Source organism: Lonchura striata, chromosome 2 (genome assembly GCF_050655825.1).
Source record: "Lonchura striata isolate lonStrDom1 chromosome 2, ASM5065582v1, whole genome shotgun sequence".
Classification (NCBI taxonomy): Eukaryota; Metazoa; Chordata; class Aves; order Passeriformes; family Estrildidae; genus Lonchura; species Lonchura striata.
In genome coordinates this window covers 54641105-54661840 of record NC_140704.1, presented here as the reverse complement: position 1 = coordinate 54661840, position 20736 = coordinate 54641105, and the positions used below count along the sequence as shown (strand labels likewise).

Below are 20736 nucleotides of genomic sequence, written 5' to 3'. Positions count from 1 at the left end.
CACTATATGAAGAGAGCAACTGTTTAACCTCCAGGAAATTAAATTATTTGGAAGGCCTGTGTGGGCCTAGAAAGCAGATTGAATTCACTTTATGGATTCAACAAACAGAAGCTTGCTTTTACACTAATTTGATCTGAAACAAGTCATCTACAGCTCTCAAATCCATTAATCAACTAAAATCTGAGGACAGGAATAGACCCACCAGGGTAATATCTGAAAAGCTGCTGGGTAACAGCAGGTGTGAAGGAGCAGCCAGCCCACCAACCATTCTCTGGTTTCGGACCATATTTGATGCTCCAAGGACAGGCAACCTTTTCCCCTGCTTTGGAATCAAAGGTGCATATCAAAACAAGTGCAGGAGAGTATCAGTGATTTAACCTCAGATTTAATTACTTATAGAACAACAGAAAGTTCTCGAGTAGTAGCTTGATGTTGTGTCCTTTAAGAAAATATTATACATACATTTTAATACTTTTGTATTTAAATACTTTTAATTTTATTTATTACACTTTAATACTTTTAACAAAATATACTACCCTAAAGTGTCATTACAACACATTATTCATGCTACATAACATAGCAAAAGCTAATTTCATTCTGTGCTCAAGTGGTAGGCACAGGGATATCAGAAGCTGTCTGTTTTCCATGGACCAAGGCTGTAAGTGATCAGTGCTTCCACAGAGGAAAGGAGATCAGGAGGAAACTTCTTGATCTCATGTCGGAAGAGGAGGATCAACAAATACTTGGCAGAAACTAGATGGAAGTTCCTCTTTTATGCATGCCAGTTTCCTCCTGGGAGGATCCCTTGTACTGTGAGAAGTCACATGAAGGCACAGAAGTTATCTTTCAATTTCATACCTTCTTTGGCCTGAGCTACCGTGGTAAAAATGGAAGGTAGAGAAATTTGGTTCTTCACCATGGTCCAGCTGAATAGGTGACTATATTGTAACAACTTTTGGTTATTAAAAAATCTCTGGTGTTCTGGGAGCAGCAAACCACAGTTGGAGGGATGAGAGCTGATTTCATCTCCAGTTTTATTCATACACATGATGCTTAGTCACTAGGACTAAGCAGCACACCACAAATGTCAGGGAAACACATTGTTCAAACACCATGTTTATAACTATACTGTGTGCAGCTATACAACTCCTACCCTAAACTGCTATTAGATCTGTTGTGCTTGGTTAGCATTGTGTGTCATCAGGAACTGCTGTTCAGGGAAATGTGTGAGAAGTCAAAGTAGTAAAACATGATGTAAATATTCTGCCATATATGCTGAGTTCTGACACCTCATTCAAAATAATAATTTTAATATGGATCTCCCTCAGTCTAGGTCATTAAGAGGCTACAAACACCTGAAATATCTAAACATGATAGTCTCATATGACTTTTCCCTCATTATCAATTACTGTGTGTTGTAACACTGAAAAATCCATGAGCAAGGGCCAGCTCCTACTGAATCTGAGAGATATTCTCTCAGTTTCAATGGCAACAAAACTAGACCTTTCTAAAAATACCAGAAAAAAATTAGCATCAAAACCCTCAGCTCTGTGAATTCTGAAAAATGTGCATCTGGATTACACATTTTCTATAGTACACTTATTATTAGTGAAGACAGATATACTTTTGTCACCTAACAGACTGATGAAAATTCATAAGATGAAAATACAGCATTGCTGAGTATGCACATCTTGGAAACTGTTACATACAGGTGTTAAAAAGTATTTTTAAAAGATTGTAATGTATTTAATGTCATCCCTTTACAGTGTTTACTGGTACACTCCTACTTTCTAGTCTGTCAAATAAAAACCACTGTTCCAAGTATCTTCACTAAAGCCAAGAATTTTGTTAAATGAGATGCAGTTTCTTGAGGGACAATAAAAGGTAGCTGTCCTTTCACCAATGTTGTATCCCTCTGAAATAAAATTTCCCAAGACCGCTCTGATGCTTCCTTTTATGATTTCATAATTTCTTTCATTTATTCTGTATAAGTCAGCAAAATGAGTCAGAGCTTTATAAGATGAAAGAAACTCCAGAGGAAAGTCTTAATAGCAAACTTCTTACAACCAGTTTGTTTGACAACACTGTGCATGTTCTACCAGACTCCAGCACCAAAAATATCAGTGCTCTTAGCTCACCTTATCAAACTCAGTGCACAAATCACCAAAAATCTAGTACATAATCCTGTTTCCATAAGAGCAAGGAAGGCATGCCAACAACCCAAACCAACACCATTTTTGGGAAAGTCAACACAGCTCTTCACAGCAATGTCCCAAATAATAGTTTGTTGCTTTGAACAATGTAGCCTATCACCTTTCTACTCTCTGGTCTGTCACACAATCAGCATTATATAGCTGGTAAAGACACACTCAGTGAGATAAGAAGGTTCAGTGTTTAAGGATCTAGCAATCTACAGCCACAGGCCTTACACACCCTGACAGCAGCATTAGGCCTTTTCAGTACTACTGATTCTTGGGTATGTTTCGTTTCAGTTTTCTTTTAAATTTGTAGCATTTAAGCATATCTTAGCACTGGAAGTAAGAAAAAGAGCCACAGCACTGTTAGCTGTGATACTGATGAGACCTAAAGAAAGTTAATGATGAAAACTAAACCCCCATAGTTTCCATCTAACCAGCTTTTGCTTCCCGATGAATTAGAAAATCTGTTGCATCCACTCAGAAATTAAAGACCACATTGCCTCTACGAAAGTTGTAATTGGATGTCCTATTTGCCAGGAATCATGAATTTACAGCTTTTCAGTCAGAACAGAAGAGTTTGATTTCTCTATCATGTGTTCTCTATCTATTGTGTTTACAGGATGTAAACACAATACATCTTTCCAGGAAAGGTCAGCACATGAATGACATACAAAACCCAAATATATCACTCCAATTTAGTGAGAGGCAAGAGCATTGAAATTATTGAAACTGGAGCACAGGGTAATTAATAACAAATATAATAATAATAACAATAACAACAACAACAACAATTAAAAATTACAGTTATTAATGCAGCTCTAATTAATATCAGAATTTCATCATTCCATTGTTAAGACGACAGAGAAATGGCTGAAAAGAAAACATTTTCTGTATCACCTGGAAGATATTCTTTATTGTAATGTGCTGTTACTTGTCACAGTGTTGAGCAGTGCTGTCTCTTTGTTCATAAACACTTTAGGCATTATTTACTACTAGGTCTTTTACAGAACTATGTAGTATGAATGAAAATAACTATTAAATTAAGAGAAGCTTAACACAATAAAAGGCCACTTGGACAAATCTGCAATTCAATATAAAATCTATCTTCCTTCCAGAGTACTCTATTTTACCATTTATCAATGTCTTGGTCTAAAAGACAGGTGTTTGCTAAGGAGGGCAGGAACCTCCCTTGGAATGGAGAATATGACCTCCTTCCCTCTAAATTATTATGATTTTGAAATTAAGGGGCTTTCAGGCAAAGATAGGAGAAAAGGAATAACAGTTCTTTACTAGTATGTATATGGATAACAAGGCAACAGTGGGAGCAGCAACAAACAGAAGCAGGATCCCAGTGACAGCCTTCACTCGGCTGCGGCACTTCCCCTTGGGTGCAGTTTCGGCCACAGCCGGCAGGGGCGCTGGTGGCTCCCGGCCGGGCAGGGAGGGTGCGGTGATTCCCCCGCGGCTGCAAGGAGCATCACTTGAAAAAACTGGGCTTGCAAACTTCTCTGGAAGTGCCAAGGTCTTAGGCATAACAATATCTGCCAGGAGAGCACCAAATTTGTGGCCCAGCCACTAAGAAGGCTCAAAAATAGAATTTTGTTGTTCTAGTTATTAAGTACCATATTGAATTGAAGTAAATTGCATCCAATGAAACAGGCTTCTCAGATGATTTACACTAATCCAAAAAACCCAATCAATTCTAAAGACAAGAACCAGGGAGCTCTGCCTTGTGTTAGCAGCGACGCCCAGTAGGCAGGTGAGAAAGCTCTGCACCTTCAGAGACACTAAACCAACCCTTTTTCTGAAGCATTGTTTTTTGTTTCAGATTAAGACTGAACAGAAAAATATGTGGCACTCACCTCAAGTGAAATTCCAACCTTCCCTCACAACTAAGTCTCCCTCTCCCTAACCATTCAACCTTCACAGTTACTACTATCTTCACATCATCCTTTAAGTATACTCATGGCCTCAAAGTAGGGCCCAGAGTAATGGTTTTAATTAAAATTGGGGTCTGCAGAGGAAGCAAGAATCTGCAAGTCAATGGCTATAAGTAATGTTCACACATTTCATTTCAAGCTAAACTTCCTGAACATCCACCTGTGCCTCCCTTTATGCCTATAGTTGCATACCCATAACTACATTTGTAAATAATGTACATAAGCTATGTATTAACAGATCAGGTAGAAAACTGTCCAGAACTGTTTGCTGTGAACAGCATCATGTTCAAGCCACATCTTAGATCTCTGAGCTGGGCTGTTAACTATCCTCAAGGTCAGTTATCCCAAAAGGGTCCTGAAGAAAGATATACAGGCCTTCTTTAAAAATAGCCAGAAATAACTTGGAACATTCAGCTGCACTGGGGACAAAACAGTACAGTTACTAAAGCTGCAGGGGCATAATAGTTTATAGTCAAAACTCACACAGTGTGACAATGGTTTGGACTCTGAATTTGGAGCAGTGGTCAGAATCAAGAAAGAAAAACATTGCATCAGCTGCTCTCTCTTTTTTTACTGAGGAATCAGTTGAAATACATCTGGGCTGTCCACAGACAGATAACTTTGTAGCATAAAACAGAGGGCCTCACCTTCCTGAATATCTTGCATGATTGCAAATTAATGAGGTTGAGATGAGATTTAATGGTGCACTATATTTCTTCTTGTCTTGGGAAAAATGGCCCTTAAGACACAAGATAATTACTAAATACACATTTCAGGACAGAATGGAATCAGCAGAGAAATCCCTCTCATAGTCACAAATACAATGTATCTTTTGGTTTGTATATATACATGGTATAGAGTGTATTTGATTTAGAGATCATCCAGTATCTTAAGTACACTTCTGGTTTACCCCAAATGCTTGTCAGACTCAGTCACCCTGAATGTAAAGACTTATTGGCTCACAGAATAAAGCCTTCTCCCTCTAATCTAGATTGTGTTTTTCTATGTCTGGTTTACTTGGGAATGCCAGAGACACTTGGTATCACTTTTATTTAGCAGAGGAGTCTTGTATGGACAGAACTGTACTGAGCATGTAATAGTTGCAGCTTAATAAGTACCAAGAATCACCTGCACGTTAGTATTAGATTCTACAGACTACCAAGAAAATTTGAATATCAGCTAAGGAGAAAAGAGTGTCATCCATCCAAAGTAATTTTCAAGTTCACTTTTTGTTTATTATCTGGATTTTTTAATGCGTCTCAACACTACATACAAGACCTGTAAAATGAAGGGGGTCTAAATGGGGGACATTTAGATAGGTTTAAAGATGGTTATATAGATATATAAAATAATTACTAATTCCTAGAGAAAATAAGATTTTGCAAAACATAGACTGAATTTAATGTTATTATTTGTAATACATATTGAAGCTCCCTTTCTTAATCATGTCCTTCACCCAACTCTAGATTAAAACACTTATCACTGTCTACATAAGTTGGGTGTCTCTCCTTGTCATAGAACCAATGCAGATGTCTAAAGAGCAACCTGTGAAGTCAGGAGAGCAATTAAGAAAATCCATTCACTCCAGTCAAAACCATTCACTCCACTCAAAACCATTCACTCCAGCATAATTACCTAGTGCTGTTTGTGATAAATCCAAAAATAGCAAACAAAGCTGGTCCTTAGAGACCTACCAGCTTTGCTGAACAGCAACTGGAAAACAGGGAGGCCACACTAGGGCCTTGCAAGTGGCAACAGATGCCAACTTAGCCAGCTAACCTAGAACCCGCACAAGAGTACCCCTGGTACCCTGGGGCTGCACCAGGAACAACAAGTGACCCCAGTGGAGGCTCTGCCCTCACTCATGGGTGCCATCCTGCAGGGTCTGGGACAGGTGGGCAAAAAGGGACTGGTAAGAGGATTCACTGACAACCCACAACCTGGTGAGGGTTTGAACCAGGTCTAGGATTTGTCTAAGAGATCCAGATGGGAGCAGCAGGAGATGCAGCTGAAACATGGGTTCCCTAGGCATGGGAATGAGTCTATGGTGTAACTTATGCCAAGGGCTGAGCTAAAATGGGACCCCTGGGTCCACATGCAGGATTAACAGACCCAAACAGGGCTGATCAGAGACATTAAGGCCCACAGATGTCCCTGGGAAACTGATGAGTTTTTGCCTTGCTCTCCCAGACCCTGCTGCCCAAGTTCACCACAAGTATCAAGGGAATACCCAACTCTTGGAAACACAGACACCCACATTCAGGTGTTGCAATCTGGAACTGGTTTACTCTCTAGGTACAAGGTTCAGCTGCTGAAAGACATGCTGAAAGACAGCTGAAGATGCCACATGGTAGTCAAGATAGCAGGTATAATGTGGGACTGTGGTCAAAGCCATGTGTCTTCATCTGGAGCAATGTCTGGGGGCCAGGTGGGACACTGTGAGGCACATCTGGCACCTATAAATAGGTGATGAATCTCATCTTGGGTATCTTAATTCATGAGTAAGTTTTTAAAAGTCAGTGGCACAGATGATGTAAAAAGAACACTTCAAAAAATGTCTCATAAACCAACTTTTAGACAATGTCATGACACAGTTGTAAGGCAGCCAAGCATGCTTGTGTGAAAGAAGATTTTGACAGGATAAGCCCTTTCAGGAACCATAACAATTACACCCAGTGAGCAGCTCTTACTACTAGGTGCACATTAAGTAAAACAGTTCACAGAAGCAGAACTGCAACAATGGTAAAAAAAGGTTCTTTTTTACCTAATTCTATAAACTACCAACAACAAACAGCCTTTGACTTTTTGCCTTTTTTCTGATAACATGCCATAGGAAGCTGCTTTTGTAGTAGCAACTGTTATATCTCCTGTGTGTACATATACATGTACATAATATTTATGGGTTTAAGAACTAAAATATATTTTAACTGTTGTATATAAAGTAGAAGAAGCCTTATAAATACATGTAGAAAAAGAGGCAAATATGCATATACATGAAATAGAATATTGATCTCTTAGAACAATAAAGTGTGAGTTTTAATGACTGTGAATCATTAAAATATACATGGGGATAAAGGTAATTGCTACTATATCCCCTGTAAAAAAAGAACATGTAAGATGCAATTCCTTGAAAAACACAATATAGATGGAATTTCGGGTAAATCCTAATGGCCATTGATGATAATTTCACAACAGAAATGAGAGAATTATGCAGAAAATAACTTTTTCCCCCCTCATTCTGAACTTCAGAGTCTACTAAGAGGCTGAGCATATTTATAATTAGCTGTGCAGAGATAAATGTTTAAATCTCAAGAAATTTATTACAATATAATGAAAAGCTGTGTCATACTGTCATATAGAAATTTTTATGTTCCACAAGCTTTGATTTAGAGTGGGAATTTTCAGTTTACAGTTTAATTGGATGATGAAAACCGGCTGTATTAATTGTTTAAAATCTAAATGTCTTTCTGTTGTCATCAGCTGCAGGAGCTTAATGGTTTTTATAGAGTAAGTCCTGGGGCTCTGCAAAGCAACTGTGCTCTGTTCTCTCTGGACATGGGATTACTCAGTTTCTCCATGGTGATTCATCTGGGTAATTCAGGTCTGGGTTGTCAAGTCCAGAAGAGGCTCTTATCCAACTGTATTCAGAAAGAGATGGGAATGGATGACTGGGGAATCTAAATGACTGTTTTCTCCAGATGGATCTGCTGCACTGCATTGGTTTTGCATGACCTGGTTTTTGGCAGCCAGAGGTGACTTCTGTGAGAAGCTGCTGGAAGCTTCCACTATGTCCTGCAGAGCCAATCCCTGATGGCTCTAAAGATGGACATGCTGCTGGCCAAGGCTGGGCCAAATAGAAATGTTGGTGATGCCTCTGTGATAACATATTTAAGAAAAAAATGAAAACAAAGGGGTGGTGCAATTTTAATTCCAGCCAGAGAAGAGGATGCGGTGAGAACATGTGAGGGAAACAACAGGGAGACACCAAGGTAGTGGAGAAGGAGGGGCAGGAGGTGCTTGAGGTGACAGAGCCAGAATTCCTCTGCAGGCTGTGGTGAGACCATGGTGAAGCAGCTGTGCCCCTGCAGCCCGTGGAAGTCCTTGGGAGATGTAGAGATCCACCTGCACCCTATGGGGGAGATGCTCACACTGGAGTGAGTAGATGTCCTGGAGGAGGCTGTGATCCAGTGGGAGACACTGTGGAGAGAGGGAGGCTCCTGCTTCCAGGCTGGAGCACCCTGTCCTTGGAGGACAGCACCCCGTGGAAGAGTGACCCACATGGCAGCAGTTTTGGGAGGACTGTTTGTCCATGGGAAGGAGTCAAGTTGCAGCAGTTTTCGCAGGACTGTTGCTCATGAGATTTGGAGCCATGCTGGAGAAGTTCATGGAGAACTGTCTCCCATGAGAAGGGACCCCATGGTGTAGCAGGGGAAGGACTCCTCTCCCTGAGTAGTGGAGGAAAGCTTCAGGTGACAAACTGACCAAAACCCTCAGCCTCCTGTCTCCCTGCACTGTTGGTGGGAAGGAGGGAGTTTATTTTATTAAGGGTTTATTTTACATCTCATTATCCTCCTCTGACTCTGATAGTAATAAATTCACTTTGTACCTTTAAGATCAGCCTGTTTTGCTCTTGGACTGTTTTCTCCCAGTCCTTATCTCAACACATGAAGCCTTCATTAAATTTTTCTTTCCTCTGCCCAGCTGTGGCAAGGGAGGGTGAGTGAGTGGCTTTTGTGGGTGCCTGGTCGTTGGCCCGTATCAAACCATGACATGCATGTATCCTTACACATAGCCTTCTTCTGAGTTTGGTACAGGCCCACCATCTAATCTACTGTTCAGGCAAAGATTTCAGGTTTTCAGTTTTCTGTTTCCTGGATAATGAGCACTATGCTCTTTCCTTTATCCTTTCAGTGGGCTGAACTGGGAGTACTCATTTATTATCTTGGGAGAGTAGTAATAAAAAGATCATTCTATACTTAAGGTTAGTTGACCTCTCAAGGGTTGCATGCTCAGTAATGCAGGCAAACAAGATAGATCATTTTCACAGCTTTCAGCTTGTCAGGATTCCCAGGGCACACATAGCACCAGCTGCAACAAAGAACTTGCAAAAAGAGATAGAACTGAAGTGATAGTGTTCCTCAGAATGGACCGATGGTAGGTGAGGTGGCCAGGGAACAGACAAATCATTGGTAAGTGAGATTGCAAGAAACAAAGTAAAGCTTGGACCTCCTCTCAAACTTCCTCTGCCATAGCCTTGTTAGGTCAGTGACCATCACAGAGACAACCCTGGAGGAAACTGAAAAAATGGCACAGCCTCTAACAGGTTGGTTGTTCTTGCAAGCCTACTGAATGGCCCACAGCAACAGTTGGGTGAACCTCAGCACAGAGATACAGCTACCAGATTGCCTTTTTAGACTTTATGTCTAGAATTTGACTTTTCTTTATCTAAAGCCTCCAGAGTTGCAGAATGAACTTGAAAGCAGGACTGAATGTAAACCAAGAAAAGATGGCTGCCTGAGTTCACAGAAGACAGCAGTTCTGCATGGCATTGATCAGTAAGAGTGATAATTCAGATGCACATTGTAATGCTTCATACATGCATTGCTGTTGCGTCACTTTCAGCATGATAGCTACACATTGCCATTAAATTGTAGATCAAAGCATGGACAAAACTGAGAAAATTTAAACTATATGCTTCTTTTTGGTGAACATGGCAGAAAGAGTGCTTTGCAGCATTTTCCCCAATGTATTTGAAGAATCGAGCACAACAGCACTTCTTGAAAGAACAGGAAGCATGTGTGACTAGTTCATAAAATACAGTCTCCCTGATTTGTGTGTCAGTGCACCTAGCCCAATCTGCATGTGACTGTCGTGACAGGTGTAGCAGTTCCCTTTGCAGTCACCCCTCCCTCCCCAGTTCTTTCTCTGGTCCCAATGCACATTCGCATTTAGGATTTAGCATAGTGCAGTTCCTGCAGTGTCCTTTACTGTTTACTACTGCCTTTATATAAATCAAAGAATGAGGAAATAAAAAGTAAGTAATGCTAATATCTTCCTTGCACCTAAGCAAGATTTACAGCTTGAAACCACCATTACAGAAAATTCTTGGCAAAGGACAGAAAAAAACCCAATACGTGAGATATCATTTTGCTTCAAAGGATTTTTTTTCCTCTTTCACCTCTTTATAGTCTCAAAATTTTGAACTAAAAGAGAAAAGTACCACAAATTCAGTTTCTTCATGAGGATGCTCTATTTGCTCCTACGCTGAAGAAACCCCTCAGAGATGTACCTTATTGCTACAAACACAGTTACTAGCTGTGCCAGCCGCTGGGATATGGACAACAAGGATAAGCAACAACATTGAATAATCAAAAGGTCAAGTCAAGAAGACTTGCAAAAATGGAAAGGGAAGAAAAGGGAAAATATAGCATCTCTGTAGGGTTTCAAAATTTCTATTAAACGCCACCATCTTCCCAACCTCAAGAAATTTGAGGAAGGAACTACCCTCAGAGAAACAGGTTCTTTTATTTCCCAGTATTCTTCTCTTTGGTGAAGAGGAAAGCTCAATAGCTTTTGAAACATCCCTCTTTTCTACACTGAGAGGAAAATAAAGGCGAAGATGCAGAAGAGTTAATAAGCATTCTAGCAATCAGGATGCTGGCTTTGTGTTTACATGGAAAGGAGGAAAGTGCATTTGGTAGAATAGGACTGATTCAGAGCAGAAACTGTAAACACTGATATGAGCCAAATTTTAGATTGTGTAAAATGTGTGGGAGTAGTTCTCAGTCTCCAGTTCCTTTCTATAGGAGCTCTAAATAACAGCTCACAAAGATGACAGATATGTCAGTTCATACTTATGTAACAAGACTATTTTCTTGGTGGTATTAACACAGTTCATGGGAGGTATTAATTTGTGATAGAAAGGTACTGTATAATAAATTGCAGTTCATCACCTCAGAGCCAGAAAGTCTGTCCAATGAAGCAACAAGTAATTTGGGTTAGAATTTAGGATTGCACTGGGAGTAGATTATAAACTCCTTGGAGCACCTTTGGTTTTCTGCGTTGTGTTTATAACATTAAGAGTAATTGAGCATTGCTGCTTAGTTAGGCTTCATCAGCACTTCCACCACAGACCTCAGCACCCATGGGGAACTTCACAACACATGTGCACTCTGAAACTATTAATCTACTCACTCTTATAAAATCAGTATTATTATACAGCACTGATGAAAGTAATCCACAAAATGAAACCATGTAAATACTTCTTTGTAACAAGGCAACCACAAAGCTGCATTTAGTTGAGGTTGAGTTCTATTCTTAATTACTGGTGAAAATGTAATCTCACTCTGATCTCAAGCAGTTCAAGCATGATGTTACATATGACAACAAATGTCCTTTCATTTTCAGCCTATATTTTAGCGCTCTGCATGCACAAATGCAATTGTTATCTGTGTTTTAAAATTGCAGAACATAATCTTGTACCCACCAAAAATTAAAATCTTACCTGTTCCCCTGCAACACCTTCAAAATCAGCAAGTTTAATGTTAAACAAGATTGTGTTCTTAAGACACAATTAAAGAAAATAAAAAAGTAACTGACCTCTTGCCGTTTGAAATTTTGAACATATTCTTCAAACTGTTCATCTTTCGTTTCATCTGCTTTTCCTAGTTTTTGAAGAACCTATAGTGAAAAGAATAAGGAATAATTTAATATTTATAACACAAATCAAAACATCTGCTACTTTCAACATTTCCATTTTTGCAGTTAGATATAAATAGCATTTTACTTTTGGGAATGTTTTGTTCTCTACAATTTCCAAAATTCACAAAAGAAACTATTTTGTCAAAAAAAAAAAAAAAAAAAAAAAAAAGGCAGGTGTAGTTACCACAGGCAGGAGGGTGGGGGTGTGGGTTCTTGTTTTTTCAAAGCAAGAAAGAATGAGAGAATTCTGCTGGCACTACAAATTGTCCTCCAGTTCAGACAAAGAAAGAAAAAACCTCATCAGGTTCTTCTCATTACATTGAACAGTATTAACATTATTCTTATTTGCATGATTTTCAACTTATAGTCATAAAAATTAAAGAACTGTAAGGTTGATGCTTATTTAAAACATAGTGTTCATTTTGCTCCCCTCATTAATTTATAAGTAGATTGTCATCCACTAGATAATAATCATGCTACAATAATTCAACAGTAAGGGCTATTCAATCAGCAATCTCCAAAGTAATTTGATGCAGCTACACTTTGCACTGTATTTAACCACAATAAATGCATCCTATTATTAAATCCCATTGCTATCCATTCATTATAATACTGAAGACTTAAACATAGCTGCAAACAGGCTTCACCCTACTGGTAAGCAATCCCTAAATCTTTACAGAGTACTTGGTTGTAGGAATGAACTATCCCACAGATTGATGTTCAGACTGCTCTCCCATTATAAATTGACCAAACTATCTATTTGCACAGTTAATAACAAAACCAAACAAATTAAAACAAAACCAAAATGAAACCCAGAAGCCTTACAAAATTGAAACAGTAGCAATTAGCAGATGCTATGAATAAACATATAAACATTATAACCTATTCTTCTCAAAACAAAGAATGTACAGCTCCAGTACTACCATATTCTTTCTCGGACCACCTCCTTCTCCCAAGTTCAGCCAGCCTCACAGCACAAAATCAGGCTGCACAAAGAGGTGATGAGCATTGCTACTGTGGAAACCAGAGGTCAAGATAATCATGAGGGTGATACAACACTACCTGTGGACATGGCATATGAAAGGAAGTTTTGACATAATTACAGCAGAAAGACTGAAAGAATGGTATCAGAGAAGAAAAAAATATATAGACTAGCTTTTTGCTGCCAATAGCTGTGTTCATTTTCTGGCATATATGGGCATTTTTAGTTGCTTTTAAGACAGTTAACTAATCCCAAAAATCTCATACACTCTCATCACAAACCTCTTCATAAAATATTAATATGTATCATAGAAAATTATAAAGAGAAATCATGTAACATTTTGAATCATCACAGGCCTTCACATTGCTCCTTGTCACCAATGAGGCAAACAGGCTGCCCCTAACTGTGGCAGAGCTTTGATCCATACCAGGGGGCTTTCTGAAAATCCAACATGTTCTTTTCAAGGAGGTGGCTGCCAGGTAAGCCTCCTGACCATGGCAATGCATTCAAACCACATTTGAAGCAAGAAGCATGTTAAATGTAGTATGAGTATTCATAACATAGATAATAAACTACAGCATCAAAAGTTTTCATGATAGACTCTTTTTTTCCCATATCAATGGCACACATCCACATTTTCAAATGTGCAGTCAGGACCAAGAGTGCAAGGCTCAGAAGGGAACAACCTCCCGTAGCAGCTACCTGCTATGGTTTGGGGATTTTTTATCCTATTGCCAACTTTCCATTTATATACAGATATTTAGCTGAACCAAGATGCAGTGTTACAATTTAGCCTCTACAAACACCAACCCTAATCTTAATACAGATAATTTGTAGCATAGTTTCTCAATTTTCCCAATCCAAATGAAAACTATATATATCATATGGTTGGATCTAAAAGTTCTAAGCCAGAGACTCATAGAAACTTATCCTTATGGAAGTCCTGCAGCTCATGCCATGTACACAGATAACTGGGGTTCACTTACGCTTTTGCTAAAAGCAACCCTAATCCCATCCCCACAATTCCATATAGAGACAGTGGACCAGACTGGGGCTAAAATAAACTATTTCTCACAGGTTCTTTTAAATCCCACCCATATAACTCCATGGACTAATGAATGTGTAGCTCAGCCTTTTACAACCAACCCATTCTCAAGTTTACATTGGTAGTCTAAACAGAAAAGTGGCCAGGTTGACAGTTGTAGAAACTGACAGAAACTGACCTACCTTTCAGCCCTCAAAGTGGAAGTTGCTTGTCAATAGAAGTCTATAGTTTATAGTTTATAGTTTATTTTTGCTCAGTTAGGTCAGCACCTATAGAGTGTTTCTGGGGTAGGGTCAAAGCCAGATGAAGGCTTATCTGCCATACATGTAGGTTACTCTAAGTCCATAACTTATGGACAGGCTAAAATAAATTTTAAACATCTTGTTCATCTTGTTCTGTGGAATATCTGGGTTAAAGTCAGGGTTTGGTCTATGGCTAAGGTTAGGAAACGGCAAGTAGCACTAGGTTTAAAATGACGGAAAATAGACTTGAAACATACAGGTCATTGGAAAGCATCTGATAGTTCTTAATGGTAAAATGAAGGCTGTGCTCAGGAGCAGCAAGTGCTTAACCCCCTTCTTAAGCTTCAGTTTGACCACCCTTCTAGACAAGAATTAACTTTAATAAGAGGAATAGCACAGTCTATTTATTGGTGGCCAATGTGGACAGGAGAAGGGTAGATAGACTGTGTTTCACAGAAGACTTGGAGGGCTCTACAACATGCTAACGAGTGGAAATCTGGACTGATGAGTACATAATATTGTACTTTAGGCCCAAGTGGTAAGTAATCCATATTATGGATTTGATTTCAGCTTATTAGGAAAAAAAAAAAAAAAAAGCAGAGGAATCAAAGATCTTGAACATGTGGTAGCCTGAAGGGCTTGAGTGAGTCCAGAACTTAGTGAAGGCAAGTGGCTAGCAATTATTTTTTTCTTAGGATACCCATACAGAGAAATAAAATTTGAGGTTACGTTTGAGAACATCTATCAATGTGTATGAACAATAAAATAAATTTTAAAAATTTAATAAATGGACACTAACTGAATCTCAGTAAATGTTCAATATTCAAGTTTGTAATCTTCTGAAGATTGTATAAAATAGCTGATGAATATGTTCACCCTAATAAAATAAACCAGGATAAAAGCTACCTCATTTCATACAATTAAACTGACTCAGCTACCACTAAGCTTCCTCTTAAAATAACTGAAAAATATATTTTTAAAAAGTATCTGAGTATCAGTGTTCATCTAGCATGTTGCTAAGAATATATGACCTAAACAGTTAAGTCCAATTAGCACTGAGAATGAAGTTAAAGCTAAATTTAGTACTATGGTAAATTTAGATACAGTCAAGTAAAAACATGTAGAGAGGAATTGCCAAGAAATGTGGTACTGACATAACATATTCTACACATATTCTACACTAAGACACAAAATTTGAGTAAGAACATCAATCATGACTGATGTTATTTTTAAATGTCACCAAGAGTATTTCCATTTGGGGTTGCTGCATCTTCAAAAAAACTTTCAGATGATGCAAGATTAAAAAATATGACTTTAGTCTTCTGAGTGCCTTTATTTACCATATAATACATTCAGTTTTATGAGGATCTTAAATTCAACTGAGCAATTTTAGAAAAATTGTAATGTGAATGTTGTTAAGTGCTTGCAACATACTGAAGAAACTAATATAGTAAAATAAAATACAGGTTAGCTTGAGAAAGCTTTATTACACTGAAAACTCTTGTCTTGAGGCAGGAGTGTTTTACTGCTTACTGAGACTACCACCCTGAGAAGCCTAGCCATCATTTCCTAAAAAAGTTTTTAATACTATGGCAATTCAAGGAAAGGAAAAAAAAAAAAAAAAAAAGAAAAAGAAAAAGAAAAAAACCCAGTGCTGAAACTGATTCTTTGATGTAAGCTGTGGCCACCCAGAAGCTGCCTCAAGGGCAGATCAGCTTCCTGCAGGGCAGCAGCAGGGTGGACAGGAACTGACATCATCAGACATCCAAGATATATCATCCCCAGGCACACATCAGTATTCTTAAAGAACAACCAACATGTTTAAAACCACTCAGGGTAGGAAGATATGACTGCTCAGACAGGGCTACTCAAGAGAAGACTTCATAAGAAATTAACAGGACCATTAAAATATTGAAAAATTAAGCTAAGGTAATTTGCCAAAAGTAGCACAATTTAGGGTATAAGAGAATAATCCCAAGAAAAACACTTATGAGAGTTAGAAACCATTGTCACAGATTCTCTGTCCAAATTTTTTTGAGAACAGTAAAGTGCTCTGGATCTCAAGAAATCCACACTCATGCATCTATAACACTGTTCCACAACAGTTTTACAACACCATTCTACAACTTTTTTCTTTTTTTATCTAATTCCATACTCTTTTACAGCTGTAAAAGAAATACTAGGGCTGCATGACTAATATTTTCAATTTTCCAGAGGAGTTTCAAGATGGTACTTCTGGGCAGAAATTGGTTAAAATGAAAACCAGCCATGCCGGAGAAATAATTTTAGAGTTATCCTTGTGCAAAACATCATATGGATATCAGCAAATGCTCTCAAAATTTAAGGAAGTATTTGGCTTCTATAAAATAGAAGCTTTGAAAGATATGATACACAACAGTTATGATACACAACAGTGCTTATCTGGCATTTAAAAAAAAACCCAGAAACACAATGGGTTAAGTTTGAAGTAAGCATGACTGTATTTTAACTTAAGCAACTACGAAGTAGCATATATCAACTCATAAAGCAAAAATACATGGCCTTGTTATAAATAACTATGTAGTTATTATCTTCTGCTATAATTAGCTTTTGTAAATTATTTTGATATACCACAGTTTGTAATCTCCTTTTAACTGCATTTGATACAGTATAATTTGTCAGCCTTTTATGGTTAATACCCTAATACCTGTGTAGATTGTATATTTTAGTGGGATAAATACATATTACAGTTTAAGCTTTTGCAAAATATTAAAATAGAGTACTGTCTATTATAATGTTAACTTTCTCAGAAGCAGTTGTAGTTGTGAAATTATAACTAATGCTTTTATTTTTTGTAACTAACTGGCAATAGTTAAATAGCTAATGTTGATTGAAAGTACTTGCAAAAACAGCTAGAACATCTGTATGATAAAATAACATTGAAAAAACCAGGCAAATAACACCCAAAGAGCAAAAAGGAATCTACCACTGACCCTTTGGCTATCAGTAACTATTAAACCACAGACCAGGGGCCTTGTGAGGAAATAAAATACGACACTCTCAAAATCATATCTGCATTGTGACTCTGAGAAGATAAGGCTGGGGGTTGAACTAAGATACAGAATTCTCAGAACATGTAAACTCAAATGTTTGAATATGTATAATCTTCATTAATGTGCATTTGATCAATGCAATAAGAAAGTATATAAGAAGGGTTTTTATAGTTAATGGTGTGCTTCTGGCAGCTTGCCAAGCACCCCAGCACTGGATACTGTTCCTTTTATACCTTATTAAACTTATAAAAATTTTAAAGAGTGAGCCTTGTGTTTCATAGAACCAAGCTTACCAGAGCCTCATGGTAATTTCGGACAGACAAAAAACTCCAGCCCACCAAACATCTTGCCACAACCCAGCCATCTCCTCCTACCAAAAAACCCCACATAAACACTACAAACACCTCTGTGTTTAAAAAGAAAATTATTTTAATTCGATGGGATGCTATACAAAGTGTCCAGTATCACAAAACTATAAAACAGTGTCAAAGTAGAAATGTTAAGTATTGTCCATGATACCCAGATGGTATTTGAGAAGTATAGGAGCAAAATTTAAGAAACCCTGTTTGTTCCAGAAATAAAAGCTAGCTAGGAAGATAACACAGAAGTATTAACCACAGTGTAGAAATAATTTCAATACTTATATAGTGACTCCCACTCAAGCATGACAGCAAGGTGTTAAGCACAAGAAAGAGAATACTCAAGAGTCACTGAAGCCACACAAGATTCCCACCTCCTCACAGTTAGCACATGGGATGCTGAAGTGAAAACAGGGAGAATCATTACAAAGATGTTGCTTAGATGTTCTGCTGCAAAGAGGGGCAGGAAGAGACAGTACAGTAGGTTACAGATATATAAGTATTAAGCTAATGGACCTATTTGTTTAGTCTAGCTAATAGAAAGCCTCTTCTCCAAAGAGGTAAAATTCATATCTAACTACTCAAGATCTAGTTGGGCAGCGTTTAATAAAAAAAAGTCTTTTTCTGTCATGATGTTGAAGTCTACATTCTTCTGTCTCCATTTCACTTCAGCACTGAAATCTCAAAATATGGTCAGTAAAAGAAGATAGGCATTATAAGATATTTTTCAATACAGTTACACTGTAGGATTAAAAATTGGATGGATTTTCATTATTAGAAAAACAATAAAATTTTTTAGAAACCTGTTAATTTTTTCTCTGGTGCTGAACACACCCAGTAAATATAAATTACCATTTTATGACAGAGTTAAGATTCCTGTGTCTGAAATAGCATAGTGTATTGTGCAGTTTCAGCTCTGCTATGAATATTTTGATCTCAGCATAGCTTTAATGCAACAGGCTCAATGGGTTTTCTTCTCTAAGAGGCTGACTGAATTTCATACTCTCCATACTATACAATCACACACTTTCCAAAAACACCCTTGTACTCCTGCTCCTATTTCACCAATGCATTCCTGCAAAAACAACAGCTGACAGTGAAATGTTTGCTGAACTCTCTGTTCTCATTAATATCTTCTGCAAGGTTGTGGAAAAAAAATCCCTTTGCCATTGACAGACTCTCAAAAGCCTGAAAACCTGACTAATACAGAACACTGAGCATTTTCCTATGAATTTTTTACCAAAGAAAATGCAGAAAGACACTACAATAAAGCTCTTCACTTATAATCAATTACTTTGTGAGGTGCTGGTTTCTGTTACTAATCTTATAAAATGACTGAACTTAGCTCAGGTTTCCAGATCAGCTTCAGGCCATCTGTGGTTACCAGTTCTTTTTTCTGTGCACACTGGCACTACTAATGACACACAGAACAATTGAATATTAATCAAATTACAGAAAATCTTCACTGTCCTGTAATGTATTTTATATATTTATTACTGTACTGGTAATAGTTCCCCAGACTCCTCCTAGATGTTCCTTTACACTGGGTATAATAATGTTAATTTGTCCACCATTTACAGTTGAGTTTTATTGCTCAAGTTTGACACAGTGGATCATATTCTAGAATGAAGGCCATCACAGTAAACTGCATTTGGGAATGTATCATTTAGTGGCATAATGCAGCTCCACAACTGCTATCCTAATGTATAACATAGACAATTTCTGCTGTACAAATTCAAAGAGAAGTTGTTTCTTGAACTGCATGAATGCATGAAATACAGCCTAAGTAATGGAAGAGGGAAGCTGCTAGGTACCAGGCACTCTTCAGTATGGAAGAGCATAAAGACAACTCTAAAGGTCAGACTAATTGTCCATGTAGTATGGATCTAACCTCTAACAAACCTCTCTCCAAACCAACTCAAAAGAAGATGACTAGGGAAGATAAAACTGAAGATAAAACTCTCAACAAAACTGAATTTCAATTAATTATTGATGTTGTCTCTAGACATTTTATAGACCCAGTGAATTTTTCTCATGGATGGACTGTCCTGCTGTTTGTGAAGTTCTGATAAGGTATTCACTGCTTAAAGTAGCAAGAAGGTGTACTTCTCTTACAAATGTTTTTCTTTTGTTAATTTTTTGTAAGCTTTTGCTTGCTGGTGCTTTGAGTATTGTAAAATACCATGATGCATTGGAACAGTTTGCTTAAAAATGAGAAGAGTACTGAATAATATCCAGACAAGCATAAACCACTATGATAAGCTACATTCTCATAATCAAAGTTTAAGAGGGAAAATGAAGGCTAAATGACAAATGTGAACATTATGCAATGAGAGATGATCATAGTAACCTCTCTGCAAATCACAGAATCTAATTGTTCATCATTGCCCAGATAATGTAAAATTCTCTAAAGAGATCCACGAAATAAACAAGATTATTATTATTTTTTGAATGAAGCCACAGACTTCTACCTTAGTCCTTGATCATTTGGTTAAAACCAGAAAGAACTTTACAGAGGACACTGATCTGCATATTCCAGTGTACCACAATATTTTCTTTACAACATCCAGCAAACTTCTTTTACTGGAAGTATACACCTTTGCAAAATACAACACAATAGCAGATGGTTACTGTTCAGCATTAAGTGTGACCCTAAGAGGTCCAGCAGTAAAACTTAGCTGGAAATACAAGGAGAAATACAAGGAGACTGAAGGATGAGCTTTTAAGTTTACCTTTTGCTTATGAGAAGGGAAGGAATACTAGCAGCTATGTCAGTATACTGCTAGGGATTTCTGCTTTTCTCTTAAGAACTTCACAAGACTTAATGCTATGAAGTCCCACATGATAAGGTGGCTCATCAGATACTCTCTGGCTGTATTCTGAACAGTGCTTTTCCCCAGTGGATGTGAAAACCCAGTACAGCTTAAAACAATAAAAAAGCTGTTCCCTAGACTGTATGTGAGGCTAGCCTATATAACAGGACAGCATCAAGGTAGAGATGCTGGAATGGTGCATGGCAGGTGATTTTCATAGATTGTAGCTTAAACAGGAAAACAAAATAGACAGAAACAATAAACAACATAGATCAAGATATATTAGAGGAAAAAAGAGTGATAAATGAAAGAAGGAAATAAGTGGGAGTGAAACAATTATGAGAGAATAGAGAACAAGCTAAAAACAAAGAATCAACTTTGAGAAATCACTGGTTTGATTCATTGGCCTTCCCACGGTCATCTC

General features: G+C 37.8%; 1 protein-coding gene across 1 annotated transcript in view; it reads right to left on the bottom strand.

Annotated features, from left to right (window-relative positions):
- LOC110479360 (amphiphysin) overlaps window positions 1-20736 on the bottom strand; it is a 120139-nt gene that overhangs the window by 51801 nt on the left and 47602 nt on the right. Inside the window, exon 2 of the mRNA XM_021546627.4 lies at window positions 11738-11818. Within this exon, the coding sequence (XP_021402302.2) occupies window positions 11738-11818 (81 nt within the window). The remainder of the gene's footprint in view (window positions 1-11737; window positions 11819-20736) is intronic.